This window comes from Leptodactylus fuscus, chromosome 4, assembly GCF_031893055.1.
Source record: "Leptodactylus fuscus isolate aLepFus1 chromosome 4, aLepFus1.hap2, whole genome shotgun sequence".
In the NCBI taxonomy this organism is placed as follows: Eukaryota; Metazoa; Chordata; class Amphibia; order Anura; family Leptodactylidae; genus Leptodactylus; species Leptodactylus fuscus.
Window position 1 is genome coordinate 76,202,632 of NC_134268.1, and position 26,503 is coordinate 76,229,134.

The window sequence follows — 26,503 nt, forward strand, 5'->3', positions numbered from 1 at the left end:
TTCAACAATAGAATACGTCTCGCTGTAGTGTGACACCTGCTACCATTCTGTTCCATCAAGAAGATGAAAGAACTCAAGTTTGGTTTTGAGATGGTTCTATTTAGTACAGATAATGGAATTCACCATGATGAACAATTATGGCCGTAAATGTATGGATAGCTAACAGAATTAGGCAATGTTGCAGTTGACCTCACCAGCGAGTGATGGGAAAAGACAGATTTGAGTAAATGATACAACGCCAAAAATGGAATTACCGTATATGTCTTGCAATATGGTAGTAGAAGCTGAAGTGCAGGCACCTGACGTCCTATGCACATGAATGTAGTTGCTTTCTATGTATTATCAGTAATTTGGGCTGCGGCTCCACTTTGCGGAATTGCAGCATTTTTTTTGCTGCAGATTTTTGAGCTAAAGTCAGGAGTGGCTTAAAAAGTAATGGAAAAATTAAAGGAAGCTCTTAGATGTTTCCCTTCAGTCGTGACTTTGGTTAAAAAATTGCAGCAAATTCTCCAACAAAAAACACTGTTAGGCAATACGGTGGCTCAGTGGTTAGCACTGCACCCTTGCAGCACTGGAGTCCTGGGTTTGAATTCTACCAAGGGGCAACATCTGCAAGGAGTATGTTCTCCCTGTGTTTGCATGGGTTTCCTTCCACACTCCAAAGACATACTGATAGGGGAGAAAAAAACCAAAACAAAAACACTGTGTTTTACAGTACCTGCAAAGTGGATGGGATTCTGGCTAATTCCATCCACATGCTGCACAAAAATATTTCCAGCGGAAATGCTGCGATTTCAACAACTGTTACTATGTGGGGCCTTAGCCTTAAAGGGGTTTTCTGCTCCCAAATCTCTATACAGTACAGTAATTGGTATATGGAGAAACAACAGTGTGGTTGTGAACCTAGACGTGTGGCAACATTTTTGGTGTAAAATTCAGCATAGAGGTGGTATAAAGTTAAATGAAAGTGTTTATAGGTGTACTAGATTTTTGATGAGATTATGATAAAACTTGTGTGTTTTCAGACTCTCTGTAAGTATAAAATGCTGTCTAAAAATTAAACTGAATTAGTAAATCTGGCTCCTTGGTGCTAAAAAGTTATTTAAGTTAAAGGGAAATTGCTTGACCGTTCTGGTTGTGATTGATAGATACTGTGTGCTGGTGTAGACAGGCAGAGGTGAGCCTTTCTACTGTAAGGCCTATGACTGCGGCCCTGTGTTGCAAAAAAGCAGCTTTTTTGTTGTTGCAGATTTTACTGTTTTGTCCCGTTTTCTTCCCCTATTAAATATAAAGGGAAAAAAGCTAAAATTAACATGCTGCGATTTTCAAAATCTCATTTGTTTTTCAAAACTGATCTTCTCCCCCAGCAACCATGTGTGATTGAGATGAAGCTAAATTTTATTCACTTTGCTGATACCATAAAAGTGTTTTTTTTTTTTTTTTTCTTTCCTACTGCATTTCTGCAATGTGGATTCTTAGCATTCAGTTTTACACAACACTTTTTATTTTGATGAAGAACTGTGTGCATTTTTTTCATTTCAGTAATGCACAATTTGCTGGTACTGTAAACGCTGCTTTTTTCAGCTACATTTCCACATCGGGCAAAAACACTGCATTTCAACATTGTGGGGCTTTAGACTATATGGCTCTTTTTTGCTGAAGAACTGCACTTTCTAGCTGCAGTAATTCCTAGTACATGTTACTAAGGCTACGGTCACACTAGCGTTTGGGGACTGGCGGAAACCTGATGGACCCTATTATTGTTTAATGGGCCCACAGGTTTCCGCGGGTAACCGCTTAAGAGGATAGGGATTCCGTTTTTTTAGGTCCCTAACAGGAACTGAAACCTGAACGCTAGCGTGAACCTAGCATAAGCATGTCACCTAATATGTGAAGAACCACTGCCACTTTTTATACTGATACTAATTGATTTTAACTACTGAGTGACAATTGCAACCACAAGATTGTATATAACTTAATGAGGTTTATTTATCATCCCATCCCTTTTTTTTTTTTTTTTTTTTTTTTGCGGGGGGGGGGGGGTAGGGGGCATAGTTTTCACAGATTTTACACCAGTTATACAGTGGTGTCTGTCTTTGATATAGGCGCGCCTCCTTGTTAAATATTGTGCACGTGTCACTTTTTAGGTGCGTAATGGCCACCTTTTTTTTATTTTTTAAATGTGTACTTACGTAATAAATATTGTACGTATTTTTTTATACAAGTGCAGGTTTTTTTTTTTTTTTTTTTTTACAAAAATAGGGCGGGTGTGGTGAGAAAAAGCACGACTATAGTAAATGATAATGGTCAGTCAAAAAACGGACATGTGGATAGACTGACTCTCATCACTTTCACATAGCCATAACTCATTGTGTGAATATGGCCAAATAGTACATTAACATGGTGCAGTTGTGTGGTGGTAAAACTGCATGCAGTTTTCAATCATTTTTTGTGCAATTTCTTAATTCTACATCAAAACTAAATGCTGTTTTCCTAACTGCATTATGTGAATGTACACTTAAAGCTTCTGAAAAAGTTTTTATCAAAGCCCTCAGCACAAACAGTGGTTGCTACGAGTGGGACCTGTGCACTGTTAGGATCCCTGTTGTAGCAAATTAGCTCATAAACATATATCAGGTGATGAAAACATGGCAACAAGAAACCACAGCAAATACCTGGGTAATGAGTTATAGGACGCTTCAGGTGCTATTACACATGCTGGTTTTACTCATGCTAGGCCTTATTCACGCACATTTTTTATGGGCGGAACATGGACACATTGGGGGAGATTTTATGAGGACTGCATTATTGATGTCAGCTTTCATATCCCCATCGCTGGCAGAGGATGTAGCTGGTATATGACTAGGCACACACCTCCTCATAAATGTGGCGCAACCCCCACCGGCCTGCAGGGTAATCTACGCCCGCTTATGGCATGCATCATTCACCTGCGTCATGTATGCCAGATTTCTGGTGTAAATAACTATTATATCTGGTAGGCCCGACGGCCTGTCTCCTGCTCGTCCTCGTCTTACTACCTTTTTGAGAATGGGATGTGGGCTGAACAGAAGTGAGTCATTTTGTGCAATAATGTAAGTTGTGAAAAAAAAAAAAAATTGCAACTTGTTAAACCAGAATATTGGCATGCCATAATAGATTAACCCCGGTGATTTTAGTATGATTGTGGGGCTGGTTTATTGGAATGGTCTAGAAGTAAAATAGTCTTAGTTGCCCATAGCAACCAATCACCGCACAGTTTCACTTTTCAGGAACAGAATACATAATGATAGTTGTGCTGTGATTGGTTTTTATGGGCAACTAAGAGTTTGTTTTCAGATCATTTTAATAAATCTGACCCTATGAATCCTTTTTACGGATCAGGGAAGCCCACTGAACTCCATGGATCATTAACAAAACACAAACACACAAAAACGGACAGCATACAGATGTCATCCATTTACTGTACGTTTTTGATCAAACTCTATGAAGTTTTTTTTTTTTTTACAAAAATGGTTGATATTTTTTTCACATAAGTGAAAAACTGAAACAACTCTACACCAAAGGAAATAAATTGGATTCTAAGATAAGCCACCCCACTTTAAGATCCCACGTTGCAGAACGCAGCGAGAAATTGCTGCGGAAACAACACAGCGGAAACGCAAAATGTTTTTTCTGCAGCATTTTTGCTGTGCTTTTCTCTGTTGTTTTTTGTTCCCTTATTAGTTCTATGGGGAAACCGCGAGTGTTTCTGCGTGCACGTAAAAATTAACATGCAGCGTTTTAAAAAAATGAATGCCTTTTTAAAAATGCAGCTTTACCTCAGCATTCTTTTTTTTTTTTTTTTTTTTTTCTGCAATGTGTGGATGGTATTAGCCAGAATCTGATTCACTTTCCTGGTACTTTAAAAATGCTGCGTTTCTGCAATGTGGGACCTTTAGCCTAAGGCCGGGAAAAATCGTGGTATTATACAGTACAGGCAAAGTGGATGGGATTCTGCCCATTTTGCAGTAAAAACCACTGTGTGGACACATGGTGATTTCCAAAAACGACACGTTTTTGGAAATCGCAGCATGTCAATTATACCTACGGAAACTCCGACGGTTTCCCCATAGGTATAATTGAAACAGAAAGTTCGCGGAGGAAAACTCTGCGAACGTTCTGTTTAAAACGCTGCAGGAGGAACCGCGATGCATTCTGGCCGCGTTTCTCCAACATTGCTTTATTGCTGTGGGACGTCCCATGGGACCTTAGCTTAAAGGTGCAATTGTGCGTTCCTGCACGGTTTCATGTGGGCAGGGTTTTGAAGAAGTAAAAACAAAGGAAACTACTAATGAATACATTTGACCGTGATAAAATGTATGATCTAAGAAGTTCATATTCACACGGCATAGTGTTTTTTTCAGTTTTTGTATGAAAAAAGTTGGAAATAAAACTGCCCAAATCACACTTGGCTAGATTGATCGTTATTTGAATAAACAAACTATGGGCACAGCAGAGTCCACTCTTCCCTGTTAATATAGGAAATAGAGAAAAAAGTCTTCTTATGCCACATAATTGTAATGCAGCTACAACCACAGCCCATAGCCTGTTTGTGAGCAGGTCAGGTAATTCTCCACTTACCTCTAATGTCCATAAATATACCTCGTAAACGCTGCCTGAAAGTTCTACAAGATGTCTAGAACAACTTACCTGCGCAATTCCTTCAAAAACTGTGCACCAAATGTACCTAGAGTCTTAAGAAGGTAATGGATGGCTCTAGAGCCAAGCTGGCAAACCTATGACACACGTGCTAGGGAGGGCTCTCTGTTGGCATGCACGCCGTCACCTATATCGCTCACTAACTGGGAATCCGGTACAGGATTCCCTGCTAGTGAGTGATCACTTTTTTCAGCTGTATGTGCAAATGCAGGGCGCAGGACTGTGGCTTACAATGACTGCAGAGTGTGACCTCTGCCTCGACGCAGGCGCGATGACGTAAGTCAGAAAAAGTTAGATGACGCCCTCCTGCTCTTCATGGGACTTCAGGTAAGTAAAATACTCTTGGGGTGGGGAGGCCTACTGTGGAGCATATAATACTGTGTAGGTGCCTACTGTGGAGTATATAATACTGTGTATTATATACTGGGGGGGCAGATTGTACTTTATGGGGGCCCTTCACTATTTATATCACACAGTATCTGTTTTATAGCAGACATGATATTAGTACAGGCTGTAATAACTTTGCACGGTCACTATAAAACAGATCCTGTGCGATGTAAGTAGTGAACATTAATTGTTCAAAAGTACCAAATGCAGAGACCTTTACCTTTCAGTACAAAGTTATTTGTATCATTGAAAGCTCTAAAAAAAAAAAAAAAACAACCCTATTCAGATGACTGTATTTTGCGGGTCTGCAATTATGGATTCGCAAAGTATTAAGGTTAACTTGCCGTTTTTGGCGCTTTGTGATAATTTAGTGGGTTTTGGGTTACAGATTGGGCACTCTGTCTCTAAACGGTTTGTTCTCACTACCCTAGAGTATATAGGAAAAAAAATTATGCAAAAATTACTTTGGTAGCCCAATAATTTTAAAAAGTTTGGTCTTGTAAAATAGCTCGGGGCTTATTTATTATGCTGTTTGCACCCTTATTGGTGGTATTTGCACCCATTTTCCTTTAGCATCCCCACATCACTTTATTTATGATGCATTTGTGCCTTTTTTCTCCAGTTTTGTTGTCCTCGCCACATTTGCATTTTGTTGGTATTGTGAGCGGTTTTTCACTGTCTTTATTAATTTGCCTTAGGAGGCTCAGGCCCCACGTACCGTATATACTCGAGTATAAGCCGACCTGAATATAAGCCTAGGCCCCTAATTTTACCACGAAAAACCTGGGAAAACTTATTGACTCGAGCATAAGCCGAGGAGGGAAATGCAGCCGCTACTGGAAAATTTTAAAAATTAAAATGGCCGGAGTTTTTGAGTGTAGTAGGTGCTGGGGAAGGGGTGTTTTGGTTGTCTGTCTGCCCCTTCCCTGAGCTTGAATACTGTTGTTTTTTTTTCCCCCATTTGGAATTCAGTCTGGCTGAATATAGGGGATCTGCAGTGCTCCTATTAACCCCTTCCCGACGGAACAGGAGCACTGCAGATACCCTATATTCTGTAGACTGTAGACTTTTATTTATTATATTTTTTTAAAGGTTTTTTTTTTTCTTCACTATTTTATGGGAGATTCTATACATTACTATTGTGGCTGGAAAAAAAAACAACAAAAAACTGTGCTGAAACACTCGGCTTATACTCGAGTATGGCGGCAGTGATAAAGCATGGAAAACGCATTCTGGGTTTTCCCTCAGTGCTTTTCACTGTAAATCACCCACGCGTTTCTGAAGCTATCATTGACATGCCTTGATCTCCTCATTTCCACTGCGTATATTTTTCTGCTGTGTGTGGATGGGATTTGCTGTGCTTTACGCCACATGGGGCCATGGCCTAAAAGTCAGAAACCAATCCAGCTGATAGGCTTCAGTACGCTGCCAGTCATGTCAGGCCGCATTGCGATTGCAATTCCATGTGGTGCAGTTTGCGGAAGATTTATAAAGCAAGTTTGCTTTTTAATTTAATTGGTCGCACGTGTTAGTAAACTGTACCTGGTCATGAAGACCCAAAGTCTGTCAACCATTTGCCTATAGGACACTGTTTGGAGTATATTTGACCACAGAGAACCTCCTCTAGTGTAGAGGTATAGCCTAAACCTGCTTCACAAGACTGAGGGGCTTTCTTGTTGCTGGTGCTGCAGTGCACTAGACATTTTTTTTTGCCCATAAGCAGTCGCTATGTTTACTATGAAGCACCAGCCGTCCGCCCGCTCACCCTGAACTGCAGAGAGATGGCTGAGAAATCTTAGCAGAACGTCAGTGCATACAATCCACCACTAGATGTCGCCTGTGTGCGCTCAGCAGCCCTCAGCTAGCAAGCAGGCGAAGAGCTGCAGAGCTGGCCTGGATAGTAAGGGTTACTGCAGAGGAGGAAGCGGCGGCTGGCAGCAGCGGCCAGTAGATGGGGAGGAAGACGAGGGAAGCCCAGCATGCACTATGTGCTGCATCCACAGTACACGGCGCATCCTTCTCTTTGTGGGCTGGGATGTGTCTGTAGGCAGGGAGAGGGGGGCTGCATGTGTACTTGTGCATGCTAGGGCTGGGGGAGTGGCCTCCGCTTCCTGCAGTTCCTCGTCTTGCCGAATGAGGCAGCACTGAGCCGGAGAGACAAAAATAGCCAGAAATTTGCGGCGAAATATAACGATTGTGTATGAGGGGAGGGAGGGAGAGCATTAGGCTGGTTTCCAGGAGGAGCTCTTCTCTCTCTCCCCCTCTCTCCTCTCCCTCTCTCTCTCCCTCTTTGTGTTATTTATAGACTCTCCTCTTTTCTACTCCTTCCCTTCATAGCTATTCTCCTCTGCGACGTGATGTGTCCCCGGCACTGCTGACACCTGGAGGAGAGGAGCCAGGGAGGGGAGAGCAGGGGCACAGCACGGCGGCACAGGGAGAGAGAGAGAGAGAGAGACACCACCACACTGACTGACTACTGTGCGCGCTCAGGCTCCGCGACTATTTTTAGCGGCGGTCTTCCCGTCGCAGGAATATAACCTAGAGCTCGAGGGGAGGCTGCCGTGCTCCGCTGCCGCTGCGCCTTTTCTATTACATGAGCGTTTGACCGACATCCGCAGGATCATAACACGTCCACATCGTGCTAGGGCTCTGTGACGACGAGACATGGGGTGTTTGGGCAACAGCAAGACGGAGGATCAGCGCATCGATGAAAAGGCGCAGAGGGAGGCCAACAAGAAGATCGAGAAGCAGCTGCAGAAGGAGAGGTTGGCCTATAAAGCCACACACCGGCTGCTGCTGCTCGGTAAGCGGGGCCAGGCCTGGCTGCAGAGCACTGGGGCACACAGGGTGTGTGTCAGGCTACCACTGTGTGCTAATGGGCCTTCATACTACAGCATGTGTATGGGTGTGGGGTACCTCATACATACACACACGGACATAGCTACATGTAGGGATCTAGTCCCAGGGCCACATGTAATGTACAATCTGCAGCTGCAGGGCCTATAAGCCTGATGGAAATGCTCTGATCTTATCCTGTCCCTCAATGTCTATTTATGTTTTGGCAGGTGCTGGTGAGTCAGGAAAAAGCACGATTGTCAAGCAGATGAGGATCCTCCATGTCAATGGATTTAATTCAGAGTAAGGATGCTGCATGATAGATTTTCTATGCCAGATGTATGCAGCTCGCTGGATCGGGCTCAGCTATACAGCTATTTCTATCCTATTTTAGTGCACTGGCTAATTGATGGTTAAACAAGCCTGTATCGCTTCCATTGTGCATGGCCGGCTGTGTGTTTTCCTACCCCGTAGGCTGCTCTACTGTATATTGTGCTGTTGCCACTGCAGCGTTTGACAGGCCCTTGTGTAGCAACAACATGGCGACTATACTTTTACATAGCAGCAAATATCTAAATTCTGTGTCTGTGTGTGCAAAAGGCAGGCAGCAATAATAACAGCTGAGGTTGTGGTGCTATTACAGACCTTGAGATTTCGAGATGTATAATAGGAGCCCTTTGGTATGGATAATGTATTGTAATGCACTGTGCAGACATAATCCTGCTGCTCCTGGAGGTTGTACTCTACATTTACGGGGGGTTACCATCACATCCCTAGAAGAATTATTATTGCTGCATTGCTAATCTTATCCACGTTTTTTTATTTTATTTGTTCCAATGATGACTAGACCCAATTCCTATTTCTTACTTGGTATGAGGATATTGGGGCATAGCAGTATTTACTGTTGATATAGAGCTCACATTGTAGTACATCATACCTACCATTTTTCATGTTGTAAGGGCAATGTCCCAGAAGTTGTCAGGACTGCAGCACTGTATCCTATTGTGTTGTAGGGGCAATAAACAATGCCTGGCACCTAAAACTGTATGTCAACAGTAATCATACCATAAAAATTAAGATTGGTGTTAAGGGTGTTGGACATTTATGTATAATAGACAGTGACAGAAAATAACATAACCCTTAGGATATTTACTTGTGCAATGTACATGCATGTTTTTGCACTTTGCAGTTCTCATGGTTATATATGACATGCTTAAAAAGAAGTGCAAAGTTTTCCAAGTGAAAAGAAACTGTTGTGAGTGGTCTCATGTGTGACCTATTCCTCACACACTGAGACTGTTCTGTGTTAATGTTGCATGGCTGAGATGTTTTCCCAAAAAGTTCTGTAAGATGTGTCACTCAAATATTGCTTTATAGCATGTAAAGTAGTGCTTAAACCTATATCCTCTCTAATACAGAGAAAAGAAACAGAAAATTCAGGACATTCGGAAAAATGTTAAGGATGCCATTGTGGTAAGTGTGATCATGTGTGTTTTTTTTTTTTTTTTTTTTTTCTTTTTAGATTCCCTGGCTTGTACTTTTGTAAATCAACTACTGGGCAATAAAGTTTTGATGGGGTTAGTTCATACATGTAGCATGACACAAGTTTGCTGAATATGAAATTGAATATTTATCGACTCCCAAGATATACCAACCAGTACAGTTGTTAATCCCCCTAACGTTAGTGATATATAACTGAGCTGGCACTGGTTACGGTACTTTTCATGATCCCCTGGAATTCAGAGGGTTGACCATAGGAAGTGTGTTGTGAGGTGACATATGGTAAATCACTGCGACCCTCAGCACAGGAAGCACCTGTAACACATTTCTATGCTTGTAAAGTACCAAAGTACATGAACCACATTTTACTTAATGTTCATTTGTGATCTTAAAGCTAAAGTAATGTTTCTGTGTTTTATTACCCTGCAGACAATAGTATCTGCAATGAGCACATTAATACCCCCAGTTCCACTGGCTAACCCGGAAAACCAGTTCCGAATTGATTACATCAAGAGTATAGCGCCACTGTCGGACTTTGATTATACACAGGTAAGACACTGGTTCACTTTATATTAGCTGGCTATATGATCTCTAATGTCTTGGGATTAATACTACTTGGATTGGATTGTTTTCTTCCATATTGGTTTAAGCATACGTGATAACTAATGGCTTACATTGGAGTGACTACTATGGTTAACCAATAACCCTAAAAAGTTAGCTGTCGGTAGTAAATTGCAAGATCAGTTTGTCATAACTGTAATTTATTAAAGTTTTACAATTATTATATAGTAGGTTCTTGTCCACTAGTCATAGCCAGGCTTTGTTTTATGGCCGTAGTCAGTGAATATATTAGAGCCTGATGCATCATAATTTTGCTTTGTTTTGTTCCTTTATCGCGTTTCGGTTATTGATCTGTGCAAAATATGGAAAGCGTGTGTTAAGTATAGAGACACCAGTAAACTTTGTACTCAGTAGAAGTTTTAGGTACAGTTGCCTAGTCTAGAGGACATCTAAGGCTTTTAGGCCTGCTGTTACTTTTAGTACTTTAGCAGCTATATAGTTGTGTTGATATTGTTAGACTTGTTTCAATATGTTTTGCACTGGCATAGTAAATATTCTATAGCCGGTAATGAATGAAGCGGCAGGCGGCTTCTAGTTATATAACTGTGAGTTATTGTGCTCTGAGTAATGTTATACTGTTTTCCATGAGTTACATAAAGTGTATTGATCGCTATGATACAGCACCATTTGACTATGCAAACATTGCGTTGCTTATGCACGAGGAACAATTTTATCTTTACACTACAGTAAATGTTTTGTTTTAAAGAGACTTTGTATGTGAAATAACTTATTCGCTGAACAGGGTTGGACAAATCCCAGGAGCCAGATAGTTAGCCAGCACCCATAGAAACTTGCTACTTGCGTCTTACATTTTGGGTTCTTTGTATTGAAGTTTATGAAGTTTCAATGATGGGTCGTTACACATTCTGGAGAGATCTAACTGGCTCCTAAACTTTAATATAAAGTGCCTATATCTGTTTAATAGTATATGATTGTTCGCTCCAGATAAAATGTGATGTTCTTTTGACCCTGTCAAAATTAAACCTTGATTCTGAACTTTTTTTTTTTTTTTTTTTTTTTTTTTTAATATGAATTGGTGTCTTGGTTGTATCTTTATTGGTTGTGTCATAGGATTGACAGCTCGGTCAAAGAGTATGATCATTAGACATAGGAGGTGTTTACATCTAAATTCTGCTGTTTAGTCATGCAAGAAATCCTGAAAAAGCGGTTTATGTGGTGTTGGCGTATTTATCTGCGTATTTTCTTTACCCATATGTCCTTGCAGTAGTTTATATTATTTCATGCTATAATTCTGATTGTAGAAGTAATGGTCTCTTATGTTCAAACCTGAAGTTGTTTCACGTTCTAAAAAGTAGTTTCTTCAGATTGCAGAATTATATTCACGTAGGGGTTATATAAAAGTGAGGCACCAAACAGCACTTGGATGGGGCTGAAGCCCTGCCCCCCTGCACCAATGACCTCATACATTGGACCTCTGCAGGCGGATGATGCTTTAGCCTTGTGTGGTTGCTGCACACCATGTATGACGTCACCTTCCGTTTTGTTGAATCTTGGTTATGGAACATTGACTGTCTAAACATGTAGGCATCAAATTGTAAAAGACAATCCAAAGTGGGTGACTTTTAATGATTAGAAGGTTTTTATAGCATATAGTTATTTATCTTGTGTTTTGTTTTTATTTTTACCTGATCTGGTTGTGTTTCTATTTGAAGTAGTTTAATGTTGTAGACCAGACAGTATTAGTTGAAACTGGTAACTTGTTTGAGGAGCAAATAACTTTGTCAGAATAACAAAGTGTCTTATAACTATACACAGCGATCATACTAACGTTACCAGACCTAGAATGCAGGCGAAGCCCCCCCCCCCCCCCCCCAATCTGATGTCTGTCTGCACTCACTCTCAAAATAGTGTTGACTTTTATTTTATTTTTTTGACTGAAGAAAAAGTCCTGCATGCAGAACTTTTTCTAGAGTTAGAGCAAACAAACATGTGGGGGAAAACTTCTGCTGAGAATGAATAAAGTCAGAGGGGGCTGCATCTGTGTCTGTCATACTATCACTGATGAAGTCCGTTGCTCTCATCCTATGACAAATGACAACAATGGATTTCACAACCATAGTGTGAACCTCCTATAACAAATAATTACATTCCAAATAAATTGCATTACTGATTTATAATATTTTATTTTTAAATTGATGATCAACCAAAATTTAATCAAAAGTCTAGTACAGTGTAGTTGAATAGTTCTTCTACAGTAGAAGTTGCATTATCCTAAATCTTTTTTTTTTTTTGCCTGAAATGGTCCATGGCCAACTTTTCTGCAATATAATATACTCTTATATATTCTTCTGGTTTATTTACAGTTTTTCTTTCCTCAAAAGAATTAAAATAAATAATAACGGCGCAAAGTATCCATTTGCCAAGATCTATCAGTTTTATTAAGCCACTTTGTTTCTTGTAATTCCCATAGACCCAGATTTGGCACCTTGTGGGGCTTCCTAAGGCCATTTGCCTGTAACACAAATACATTTCTACGTCACAATGACTATGGGGCCCAGTTGTGCGATCTTATGTTGACCAAGTCCTGATTGACATTTGTTCACGTTAACAGGAATTGACTGGATTCATTTTTAATCCTGATTTATTGATCTGTTTCATGCCCTTTGTGCAGTAGCGTTAGCAGAGTAAGGGCACATTGCACTAGTAGCTGTAGACACTGATGGCGATACGTTACGTAATCTCCCATCTTCATGTACTTTACTAGGTTTGTCTGATTCTAGAGAAAGTGGCCTGAATCTGCGTCTGCTCTGGAAGCTTCCTGGTTCTTGTTCGTTCATTTCTGTGCACAGTATGATAGGTCAATGAACCAAACGGATGACATTGTACACTGTGGAAAGTGGAAGTTCAGTATCTGAGGAATATGAATGCTTTGAGCATTAGGGGCATTGAGTTTCACCACAAATCACAGGTGAAACGCACTGATGCTGGTCTTGTAAATGTATTACAGGGCACAAAAATGTAGAATCTAAGAGGGACATTCAAGAGTGGGAATATGTACGTGCCTTGTCCTCAGTTTATACAACTCTCTGGTCATAATGCTATCTAGGATCACTGTCACTTGTCCAGACATACTTTTCGTAAATCCAGCTATAATAGTATGCAACGATTATCTTTACCCACATCTCTGTTATCTGTGGCTGTGCTCCCCCCCAGTTACTATACTTAGATTATCTAAGAGCAAGATTTAAAGAGGACTTGTCACATCTTCTCAAATGTCTATTTTACTAAATACTTGTGTTTCTCTTGAAATAACAATTCTGGAGCATCTTTTTTTTTTTTTTTTTTAATAGAACAGTGTTGTGCTATACAAATTTTATTGCTCATAGAATAAATTGAGAACTGGGTGTTACCAGTTGTGATATGTCCATACCCGATCTGTCACTGTCCAATCTGTGCCATACGGTGGGAACACTATGACAAAAAGAATGGCAACGTACACATGATCTTGAGGAGGAATAACAGTAGAAAGTAAAGACGTATTTGCATGGCAGAAATACTGAGCGATATGTTAGTTCTATACAAACTACGGTTGTTTGCAATAATTCATTTTAGCACACAGCAATGTCTCAGATCTGTTGGTTTTACAGACCACTTGTTTCCTAAAAGTGCATCAGATTACACAGATGACAATCCCAGAAATAGAACTACAGAGGGTAAATTTATTTAGTGGATTGAAGTGTTAGTCTATTACAAAAGAAATTTAGTCGGGGGGACAGGTTTTATTACAGAAGGGTAAACTTATTGTAAAGGTGAATATTGTAGGGCTGAGAAATTATAATCAAAATCTCACTTGATGGTGCTTTCTTCCCCTATTATGATTAATGATTATTTTAAAACGCTCCTATTTTTTTTATTCTACGCCCCTTAGTTTTATGCCACGTGATTGAATGTTAGTATAGGGTATTCGCTCATTGGCAATTCTGATTGGATAGCACACAGTTAATGATGTATCCTGTAGCCAATTGCAATGTGAGAGTGACATGGATGCAAAATAATTGACATAATAGATGTGAGCAAGTTCATATCAATTGTAAAGAAATGAACAAGGAGGCTCTGATGTATTACCCACCTAAAACCACAGATTTATCGTATTTTTCAGTATTCCTATTCTTCTATTCCTTTTATCCAGTTAAGTAAACAGAAAGATTGTGTACTTGGAAAGTTTTGCATCATGGTCCTCTTCCTAGTGACCGGGAAATCTAATTTGTAATGGGTGTCTGGTTTTGGTTACGTTCATGAAGCCTGAGTATTACATAGGAAAAATCTGGGACTATATCTCAGGATCACTGCTAACTGTACAGTTGCTGGCCACAGACATGATACTGTTCGGGATTGTTGCCTTGTAACAATGTCCCATAAACTGTACAGTAAATTCCCTACATGATGAATTATCAGATACGATCTGCCAGATTGTGGTGCAGAATTGTTCCCTCCAACCACCTATCAAAGTGTTTCAACCATTTCCCTGGATCTCAGTTTTTCTACTCTGAAGTAACAGTTACAATGTATTTAGAATATGTTGACACGGAGCCTGTGTAATAACAAAGAATTACATTGTATACATAACTGTAGGCTTGTGGTAGTAAAGACTGAACAATCCCTGTTACATATGAAAATGTTACGGCAGTTATATGCCGGGGTAATTTTGCAGTAAAATGATGTTGATCAATCGTTTGGTGGATATTAAAATAAGTGAAATTGAGTTCAGCGGATCAGTCTATTAGAAACATTCATTTACATTACCAATTGTATGAAATGCCAAATATTCTGATTTACACTCTTAATCCGCTCTAAACTGTGTGTGGTCTTACAGCATAACAGCAGACCTATATGTAACTCGGACCCATCAGAAACAAAATTGTCAGTAAACGAAGTGGTTTAAGGCTTTACTAATGTCCCCTACCAGACCGATGACAGTAGGCAATAGTGTGCCTAGTCAGCACTGTGTTTTGATGGTTGCATACATGTAACCAATAACACGCTATGTACACGTCCCCTGTGCTCTCATTAGCAGATAAAGAAAAAAAACGAGTGAAAAACATTGCATGTTTAATTGGCGGTTGTGAGGTAAACTATGTCCCCCATGTCTTCTCGCTAAAATTAGCAGGTATTTTCTTACAGTGTTTCATCAGTTTTGTGAATCTTGTGCAAATATTACAAAGTGCATATTACAGAACACAAACAACTTGAAATGTTGGCTGTTTTGATCATAAAAGTAGGCTTGTGATACTTAGAGTGAAAAATAATAGTTTTTTTTGTCTATTTTGTTTGTTTTCTCTTTATACTATTGGATTTTCTTTTTAAAATTCTTGGTTTTCACTAACTTCCGTGTCTTTGGTGTCATATAAGTCACATAATACTTTGTATTTTTAAATGAAGCAACTTCTCTATTGTGACCACAAATTAAAGAATGGTTCACAGCTAAAATAATTGAGCTTTTTTTTTGTTTTTTGTTTTTGGTAAATTTGGCTCACGTCCTTTCCATTTTTTTTTTTTTTTTTTTTTTTATTTTGTTTTTTTGGAACAGAGATTGACTATTGGATCTAATTAAACAGATCTATCTATCTGTCTCTCTATCTAAACATACATATGTTACGGTTTCCGTTAGGCCAGTTAACACCTCAATGTAGAATTTTGCTGCTGCTTTTACATCTTATATATTGCAGAAACTTTTGTTCTTGACGGTCCTGTATAGCTGGTGAATAGTAACCACATTTTCAGCACTTGTTCTTCGTTCGTTCATATTTATGATATTCTTTATCAAAATGTAGAAAAGCTTCTAATTATGGAGTTTTAGAGGCAAATAAGAAATAGTTGTTTATAGCTTTTGGCTTCAGTTTATAAACTAAACTTTGAGCATTTGGTTGAGTTCTGCAATTTTTGTTATATTTTGATGTGATATTTTACACTTGGACAGTTAATACTAGATCCAGTGTAGAATGTATGAAGATACATATTGTAAGTTATTTTAAGAAACCTAGCAGCTCCATGTACCTATAATATTATTTATAGAACGGCTATTGAATGAGAAGGGGAATACGAGAATATTGTAAATATAACATTATTTCAGATTATATCAATCCTGAACCAAAAGGTGGTTATTTAAAATAAAAAAGAGAGGGGTTAATTTGGTTGACAACAAGGGGGGGGGGGGGACAGTCAGTTATGCAGGAAAGGAGATAAAATACATTTTTGTTTTTTTATCTTTTGGATTAAGAACGTCTTGAAATGATGGCGATCTATAACTGTTACATGGAAAATCTATAAAAATCCAAGTTGTGAGAAATGCATCTACCCCGTGCTTTTAGCAGAGGTGTTACTTTTGACCCTGGTAGCAGGTAGTTGCTGCATATTTTCTATAAATGGCAGGATTTTCATCATTCATGCTAATATCTTAATCCTTACTGTCATGCATCCGTTCCAAAATGAGTGACTTGGGAAGCTGATATGATTACTGCTAAAGGAACACTAAAAAGAGGTCCTACAAAATAGGGATTCTAATAACAAAAAAATAAAATAAAAATACCAAAGCACTAAAAATGACGTGTAAGAATATATAAATCGATTAAAAGACTTTATGACTAGCACAGACTATGTAAATGAGTTGCATTGGAGGGCGTGCTCTGATTAACATTAGCATTTTTCACAAGTGATTTTTGTTGTACCAACTTGGTCAAACCTATTAAGCAGTCAATAAAGTAGAGGCATTCACCGCCATTATATATTTATAGAAGTTGTGCAGCTTTTCTTAATGCAAAGAAGATTACACCTAAGATCAGTCAGTGAGTCCTCGAAGGAATGTTCCGCATGTTCCGCTTCTTGAACGTGACATGAGGTGGCTGAGCACACATTAATGAGTGTGCCTATCTATGACAGAGCGTGACGCAGGGAATTAATATAGACAGTATGACAGATGCATTCTTTGTAAAGAATATCCAGCTCCAAACCAGTTTTCTGTACATTACATCAATGGCCCCGTTACCCTCTGTAAACAAAACTTTATCAACAGCTGACAAGTAACAATAAGTTACTGAGCAGATTTCACTGCAACACACAAATGAAAATTTCTATTTGAGTAATTATTCAGTGTTCTTAGAATGGCCGGAGATCCAGGGGTTTTCCAAAATTTGGGCAAAAGATAAATGGCATAATATTCCACCATGACGGCTCCATTGCCCAGAACTCCCTGGTCTTTGTGTACAATGTATTGTGCATTCCCAATGCTAAAGTTGGTGCTCAAATAGGATTACACGATCATATAAAATTGATAATTTCCGTTGTATATTTTGCTGCAGCATTCATGTGTATAGATGACATACAAATACTTGTGCGGATCATTGGGGTTGTAGTAGTGATACTCTGGGGATTTATCATATGAGACGCCCTTTTCTTTTGCTAGTTTCCTTCTAGGTCAAATTTTTAATCACCTTGAAAAAAACAAATCCTTTATTTGTGGGTTTTAGAATGATACTGTGAGTTTGTCATAAATAATGTAAAGGGGTTGTCTAGTTTCAGTAAATTAATTTTACTTTGTGTATAATGAAAAGGTATACAATTTTCCAATATACTTTCTATAACAATTCCTGTTTTCTAGATCTTTGATTTTTATCCACTGGAAGTAAGCAGAATGAATGACAGCAAGCAGAGATCTAGAAAACAGTCAGGAATTGATACAGAAAGTATATTGGGAAATTGTTGATCTTGTCATTATACAAGAAATAATATTTATTTGCTGAAACTGGACAACCCCTTTTTAAGCTTTCAGTCACAGACCTGGTCTCTTAATATTACACCCTGATAGATCTGCTAGTTATCCCCAGTATCTGGCAGGGTGACCTCATATTCAACAAAAGTGCTAAACCTTTAAAAAAATAACAAAAAAACCCCCCAAAAACCGAACAACCTAAACTCCTAAAAGGTGATGCAAATTCTCAAATCTGTAGGATTTTTACATTGAAAAATAGTTCCGTCATCTGAATCATAAAGTGAAAGGCGTATAGCTGCAATGGCGGATACACTATGTATGTAAGATATGTGATTAGATTCATGAGCTAGATGCATCAATAATATTGTAGATAGAATTCCTACATTTGTGTGGTAATGAATTATGTTGCAGTTGTTGTCCAGTATCATGGGAGATGTTTTCCTCTCCTTTCTGCTGATGTTACCCATGTTTTTAAGATCATTGCTCATAGGCATCAGCATTGTGAAATGTTGTTTACAGAGACGCACATACAAATGAGTGATTTCCCAACCCATAACTATGGCATAACAGGACCTGAGACCTGTTAAAAACACTGCAGCATGTTTATGATAGGCCAAGAAGGCTCACATAGTCACTGCCATGGCACTTGTTTACTTAATGGGAGACCACCATTGCAAGTCAGGCTGAGGGGCCCCGTAATTGGAAGATAGCTCCTGCCTTTTAGTCTTGGCCTTAGTACACCTTTTGATCAGCTTATCTTCGGTACCTTTTTTGCTACATAAATAACCTTTTATTTAACCACTTCCGGACCACCCATAGACTATAAACGTCCGGGAAGTGGTTGCCTAGTTCTGACAGGACGTACCGGTACGTCCAATCAGAACACAGCAGCTGCATGGAGATCGTGCAGCTACTTAAGCTGGGAGCTGGCTGTAACTTCAGCCGGAGCTCCCAGAGAGATGGCAGGGAAGGTTTATTCCCTTCCCTGCCTTCTCGATCGCTGTGTATACAGCGCTCAATGAGCGCTGTATACATGGCTATTGGCGCCGCCATGATCCGGCCGCCCTCTGACCCGGCGGTCACGTGATCCGCTGGGAACAGCGTCTTGCAAGAGCTGCTGGATTTGGCCAAAACATGCATCGGAAAACTGTAGTAAATTGTGCTATTTTGCCATTTCTTTAAAACTTCCACAGGCAGCCACTAGATGTACAGTAGATAAAACTTTTATAGGGTTGTTTTTGAGTCAGAACACTAGACAGACAGCGTTAAAAACTGAAGAAGCTACTGCTGGTGGTTGCTTTGACCCTATCAGACAGCGGATTGATGCAGGGGTAAAGAGTTGGGCTGAATGTGGATTGACTTCTCCTAAGGACAGGCCATCAATATACCCATCCTAAAACACTGTGCCACTTATATTGATGAAGGTTATTTGGGGCATTTTTTTGTGGTTAATGGACAATAGCACTGATGCAAGATACCGAACTATCAGCTGTGAGCATGAGATCTCACCACCTACCAAAGGAACTGCCACATGTTATCATGATAGCTGCATATGTCCCCCACCTTTGCAAAAATGTTTCTGGCTGTTATATCTACATGCTGTGACCCCTCTCCTCGTGTCTTCCAACCACGGTCGGGCTGTATTATTAACATCACTTCACACAGAGAACTAAATGATCCTGCAGTGTGTCTCTGTTTCTTTCTTTTTAGTTGCTATGATTCCTAGGATTTCTCTATCTGCCATGAGCTTGTATGTGTTTTTCTTTCTTATTATATACTACTGTACCATCTATAAAACTGTATCACTGAAATTTCCCCATTGTGGGACTATTAAAGGATTATCTTATCTTATATGCAGCACTGAATATGAAAATAGCCTCTTTTTCTACTGATTCAGTCTTAGTAGTGCCTTAATATTGTCTTTTAATATGAGCATGTTTCAGTATTTTCAGCTACAGCAAACTAGCTTATAAGTGCGGTATTGCTGTTTTGGTATAATTGATGTCCATGGCTGATATTGATGGATCCGAGTGGGTGACTGAAGGTGTTCTGTGGCTACAGTGAGCACCACATCCTCTTCATTCTCTTCTCTTTTTGTTTTTAAAAAGAAGTGGATGGTCAAAGCGTGTGATTGTACCATTATTCAGTGGATGTGGCCAGCTTTACTGTCACTCTGATGGACAGCAAAACCTTGTGTTGGATTCATTCAGGTGGGCTGTGGAGTCAGATTTGGGACCAATTTTGGGTGAAGTTGGAGTCATGTTGGGAAAAAGCTGCCAACTCTGACTTCAAGACAAATGTATTTTTAATTGTTATGCAGTTATTAATATTCTGTAATACACAACAAGCTCTGCATCTAGTTTATTTACTTTCATAGGATTTCAATTGTTAGTTGTTTTTTTTTTTTAATGAATTGTTGGACATTTACTGCTTTTGTCTTACCACGGCTGTCAGTCATTTATGAATGAGTCAGAATCTGAGTGGAGCTGTGGAGAAATGGACCAGCCTGAGCCGGTCCACAGCCCTGGCAACCAGAGAAGAAAACCCATATTTCATGGCAATACTCAGTCAAGAAAGGATCTGCAAAGTTCTTGAATGTTTTGTGCAGATGGAAATCAAACTGTAGGTTTTCCTAGTTGTTTGTGGTTCTAGCGTGCTCCTGGTTAACTCTTTAGGTTCTGTTGTATATAGTGGATACATGAGGGTTAAATTACTGGGATTGTTTGCTAGAAACAGCCATTTGTCGTTCCCATTTCTCCCCCTTCCCTCCTCAAATTCCACGAAAAATTCAGGCACACCTGCTTGAAAAACAAAAACAAGATAATTGGGGAAGATGAAGTGGGAGCTCTTTGGGAAGTGGAGTATTGAAAACGAGGCGAGCTGCTGTTATTCCATTATGTGATCTCTCGAGGCAGTTACTTCTGCCGAAATGTGCCCGTCTCAGGGAAGGTGTCGCTGCTTGTTGTCACCACTTGTACACACCAGTTCACAATGCCATTACATGTGACCTTTGTAGACCTCTCCTGTCTGTACATTTCCCTTCTTGGTAGTTAAATTCTGCGCTCCCTAGGGCAGGCCCTTTGTCTTGTCACATTGTGCTCTTTCTGTTTCTGTGCTTGGGCTGCACAAACCTTTCTACTTTACCAAGAATTTCTCGCCTGCCTTTATGCCCCCCTTCTCCTTCCTGCAGCGCTTCCTCTTCCTCATGTCTATCTTCTTGCTGCAGGGCTGGGCACAGTACCTACAACATGGCAATTGTTTCACTGTAACTACCAGAAAGTGACTGCTTGTGTCAACAGGCTTCACAGTAACATCAATGTGTAACCCATGGCAACTAGTTGTACGGTTGTGTCTGACCAGATGATAGTGTTGTATAATACTTTCTGGTTGTATAAACTGTTGTGTGCTGTAAGGGCTCCTCTGGCGAGGGTGTTTGTCTGATATAATACAGTATCGCACCAGCCAGATGGTGCTTGTCTGTGTGTAGGGAATATAACATTCTTCTTCCTATAGTCCTGCTTTCATTTTTCAATGTACTTCGAAATGAAAGCTGAACTCTGGCTAGGTAGTAGTAGACTCTTCTGAGGCCTACACTGCCTAGGTACCCTGTTATGTTATTCCTAACCTGTCATTAATAGTGTGTTCATTCCCTATAGATATGATAACCATCACAATTGTGAATATTTATTGTAGAAGAGTATTCACCCCAAATCACTAGTAATAAAATAATACAGCCTTACAGCGCATGCATGTTCTGGAGCTAAGGAATATGCAGGGAGACCTGGCTGACTTCATACAGAAGCAAGAGAAATGAATGACTAAAGCAAGTAAAATTTATTTTCTAAGTCATATGATAAAGATTCATTGTTAGATGATGCTCCTTGTTCAGTGTATTTTGGACATCCTAGACTTTTTAGTGTGTTTTTTTTTTTTCCCAATCTAGGATAACAGTGCATTAAAGTTTGTCGAAACTGCTCTATACTTGCCAGCCATACAATTTTTCTGTTGTTGAATGCTCCATCCAATGCCTTCTATATGAAGGTGGTGGCCTCAGTACGTAGTCATACCGTCTCCATCAGTTCTAAGGAGCTGTAAAGCATGTAACGATGGATCTGCGGTTTGGATCAACCCATATTCCCCTTACATAGGCCCCATGCATACTTTTTTTTTTTTTTTTTTTTTTTTTTTAGTTCTCAAAAACATTAAGCCAGAATAATATTTCCTAGTTTGTGTGTGTTTTGGGTACTTACTATAAAATGGCCAGCAACAAGAAATTTATTTTTTCGTAAGGTGTATTGCTGCAGATTTACTTATCCTCTGTGTGTGTGTGTGTATAAAATATATACTCTATATATATATATATATATATATATATATATATATATATATATTTTTTTTTTTATTTTCTTATTAATGTAAATGCATTATTTGTAGGCCAGGGTCTCAATGTGATTATCAACACATGATAGTAGTAGTAGATTTCATACAATATAGTATGGGATGGCATGTCTTTATGGGCTGTCATGTGCCTACAGTATTTTCAGAAATTCAGCAGTGCATTTGGTGATTGCATTACCGCTTATGAAATTGATAATTCCATAAAACTTCATGAATCCCATCATCCTACCAGGGCTGTGGAGTCGGTAAGCCACAGTTGCGACTCTGACTCTGACTCCGACTCCTGGATTTTATCAGGTTCCGACTCCGGCTCCGACTCCTTCATAAATGGCCAATTCGTAACAATAAATTTACTGTTGTAAACTATTAACATCGTGCTTATTCGGTTTCTCACCATCTTATAAGTAATCACTGTTGTTCATAGTTTGATAGAACATATATATTTGAGTAACATTTATAAAATTCATATGAAAATTCAATTATGAAATATTAATTTATTTTAAAGCTGGAGTCGGAGTCGGTACATTTCTACCGACTCCGACTCCAACCAAAACTAACTCCGACTCCACGACTCCGACTCCACAGCCCTGCATCCTACCAACATTGCAAATGCAGTCCTATGAAAAAGTTTGGGCACCCCTATTAATCTTAATCATTTTTAGTTCTAAATATTTTGGTGTTTGCAGCAGCCATTTCAGTTTGATATATCTAATAACTGATGGACACAGTAATATTTCAGGATTGAAATGAGGTTTATTGTACTAACAGAAAATGTGCAATATGCATTAAACCAAAATTTGACCGGTGCAAAAATATGGGCACCTCAACAGAAAAGTGACATTAATATTTAGTACATCCTCCTTTTGCAAAGATAACAGCCTCTAGTCGCTTCCTGTAGCTTTTAATCAGTTCCTGGATCCTGGATGAAGGGATTTTGGACCATTTCTTTCTACAAAACAATTCAAGTTCAGTTAAGTTTGATGGTCGCCGAACATGGACAGCCCGCTCTCAAATGATCTGAAAACAAAGATTGTTCAACATAGTTGTTCAGGGGAAGGATACAAAACGTTGTCTCAGAGATTTAACCTGTCAGTTTCCACTGTGAGGAACATAGTAAGGAAATGGAAGACCACAGGGACAGTTCTTGTTAAGCCCAGAAGTGGCAGGCCAAGAAAAATATCAGAAAGGCAGAGAAGAAGAATGGTGAGAACAGTCAAGGACAATCCACAGACCACCTCCAAAGAGCTGCAGCATCATCTTGCTGCAGATGGTGTCACTGTGCATCGGTCAACTATACAGCGCACTTTGCACAAATAGAAGCTGTATGGGAGAGTGATGAGAAAGAAGCCGTTTCTGCACGTATGCCACAAATAGAGTTGCCTGAGGTATGAAAAAGCACATTTGGACAAGGCAGCTTCATTTTGGAAACAAAAATTGAGTTGTTTGGTTATAAAAAAAGGCGTTATGCATGGCGTCCAAAAAGAAACAGCATTCCAAGAAAAACACATGCTACCCACTGTAAAATTTGGTGGAGGTTCCATCATGCTTTGGGGCTGTGTGGCCAATGCCGGCATCGGGAATCTTGTTAAAGTTGAGAGTCGCATGGATTCCACTCAGTATCAGCAGATTCTTGAGAATAATGTTCAAGAATCAGTGACGAAGTTGAAGTTACGCCCGGGATGGATATTTCAGCAACACAATGATCCAAAACACCGCTCCAAATCCTCAGGCATTCATGCAGAGGAACAATTACAATGTTCTGGAATGGCCATCCCAGTCCCCAGACCTGAATATCATTGAACATCTGTGGGATGATTTGAAGCGGGCTGTCCATGCTCGGCGACCATCTAACTTAACTGAACTTGAATTGTTTGTCCAAAATACCTTTATCCAGGAACTGATTAAAAGCTACAGGAAGCGACTAGAGGCTGTTATCTTTGCAAAAGGAGGATCTACTAAATATTAATGTCACTTTTCTGTTGAGGTGCCCATACTTTTGCACCGGTCAAATTTTGGTTTAATGCATATTGCACATTTTCTGTTAGTACAATAAACCTCATTTCAATCCTGAAATATTACTGTGTCCATCAGTTATTAGATATGTCAAACTGAAATGGCTGTTATAAACACCAAAATATTTAGAACAAAAAATGATTAAGATTAATAGGGGTGCCCAAACTTTTTCATAGGACTGTAGATAGATATTCCTTTAATAGTCCCACAATGGGGAAATTTCAGCAAATGGAAAATGGCATGTCATGCAATATGTTGCCCTGAAAATCCCAGCCTTTATTGGTTTGTCTGGTATATAGTTGTGTGCATGCAGCTCCTTTGTGTATATATACTTATGTACAGTATATCCCATTTTCATTTTACTGGAGACTAATGAATCCCCCACAGCCACCTCTAGCATGTATGACGGACTTGTGTGAACATTTTTTTAAACTATATCTGCCCTAAGAGTTTAATCCGTACAGAATGCTCATTCAGGGCCTAATAATAAAAATGTTTCAGGTGTGACAGGAGCCTTCTACTATGTATACATAGTTTGACCTTGTGTCCGCTGGCGGGCCATTTTGTGGAGTAGAAAATGTCACGCGTGCTTTATAAATGTAGTGCGCACTTGTGACAAACCCCACCCCCAGACGCAGGCTGTACACTGTCAAAACGCTATTATGGCTAGTGCTGTGAATGATACAGAATCCAGCATCATGTACCACCTTGCCCCCCCCCCCACCTTAGGCCTGTACTAAATGCAACACATTGATACTGTTTTAAACATAATCATTCTGCCAGGTTTGTTACAAAATTGCCAGTTTCTCTGCATGTAAACCAGCCAGCTATTAGATTGTTCCAGGCAGCTTTACTATAAAAAAAAACCCAAAACAGTCCTCAAGCTCAGGGAAGGGGCAGACAGACAACCAAAACATCCCCTCCCCTTCCCCAGCAACTACTGCACCCAAAAACTCCAACCATTTTAATTTTTGAAATTTTCCAGTAGCAGCTTCATTTCCCCCCTCGGCTTATTCTCGAGTCAATAAGTTTTCCCATTTTTTTTCTGATAAAATTAGAGGCCTCGGCTTATATTCAGGTTGGCTTATACTCTAGTATATACGTTAATATTTATTGCCTAAACTAGTGGCCATACACATTAGTATAAAGTTAGTGAAAAAAAGAACACCTTTAACTAAAACAATTTTTGGTCAGGTAAAATGGTAAAGTAAATGATTATTTTAGCCGACCACTAACACCAACCTTATCTGAAAAGAGGTAAAAAAGAATTTCAGCCAATAGAGTCTAGTCTGTGGACGGCATTACAGTAAAATAACATTCTCAAAAAGATTACTCCTCTTAGGTCTGGTGTCCTAGAGCAGGCAGGACCAATTTGAATGACTGTAATAGACAATATGGAATAAACTATATTGCTGTTGTGACATCTCTATTAGGGTATGTTCACACTACCGTTATTGGGGTCACTAGAGCAACGGATGTTAATGGTAGTAGAGTAAAACACAGAGGAAGACCCTCAGTCTGCAACCATTCTTCTTGATTATAATGTAAAAAAAAAAATTAAAATTATTTTTTTTTTGTAAAGCAAAAAAAACCCCAACCTTATGGAGGAAAGTGCCCTTCATGGTTTTTGTTTGTTTTTTATTCTCCATGGGGGTAAAGGGCTGCACATCTGTTGTGTAATGTCCATTGCTCTACTCCTATGATGGCTGAGAGCATGGGATAGTAAATAACAGTAGTGTGAACCTACCCTTAGTTTTGGATGCCCAGTAGAGTACAGTTTAGCTTCTGCTGTATCCTGCTGTAAAGAAGCAAGGATATAATTTTGACTGAACATAGATGATTCCCAACCTCCGCTTTTCAGAGAGAATAGATGGCACAATGACATTGCTAACATGACTTATCTAGTGTCAAAGAATTAAAGGAATCCTATCATACAAACACATTTTTTTTCTTAGTAACACATCGGAATAGCCTTAAGAAAGGCTATTCGTCTGCTACCTTTCGTTGTCTTCTCCGCGCATCTGTTCCGTAGGAATCCCGGTTCTGGACGGTATGCAAATTAGTTATCTCTCAGCCACGAGAAAATAGCCACTTACCCAGTATGCCATTTTCTCGTGGCCTTTGGGAATGCGCAGTCTGCTCTGCCCGAGGCCTAGAAGTCTGAGACCTGCGCCGGAAGAGGAGGATGAAGAGGACGTTCCTGACAAAGATGGAGGCGGCGCTGGAGAGAGCTCTCTGGCAGCATTGGGGACGCACCCAGTGCTGTTTGAGCGCTGGGCCCGCCCCCAGTGCTGCGAGAGAGCTCATTTGCATACCAACACTAAC

The 26,503-nt window shown here is 39.6% G+C and overlaps 1 protein-coding gene across 2 annotated transcripts in view; it reads left to right on the plus strand.

Moving 5' to 3' along the window:
• GNAL (G protein subunit alpha L) overlaps positions 1-26,503 on the plus strand; it is a 184,619-nt gene that overhangs the window by 59,859 nt on the left and 98,257 nt on the right. The window contains exons 1-4 of one of the 2 annotated variants that reach the window (XM_075270702.1): positions 7,191-7,888; positions 8,151-8,223; positions 9,339-9,393; positions 9,850-9,969. In XM_075270702.1, the coding sequence (XP_075126803.1) occupies positions 7,750-7,888; positions 8,151-8,223; positions 9,339-9,393; positions 9,850-9,969 (387 nt within the window). In that variant the 5' untranslated portion in view covers positions 7,191-7,749. Of the gene's footprint in view, positions 1-7,190; positions 7,889-8,150; positions 8,224-9,338; positions 9,394-9,849; positions 9,970-26,503 lie in introns of those variants that run through there. The other variant, XM_075270701.1, reaches the window with a different exon arrangement.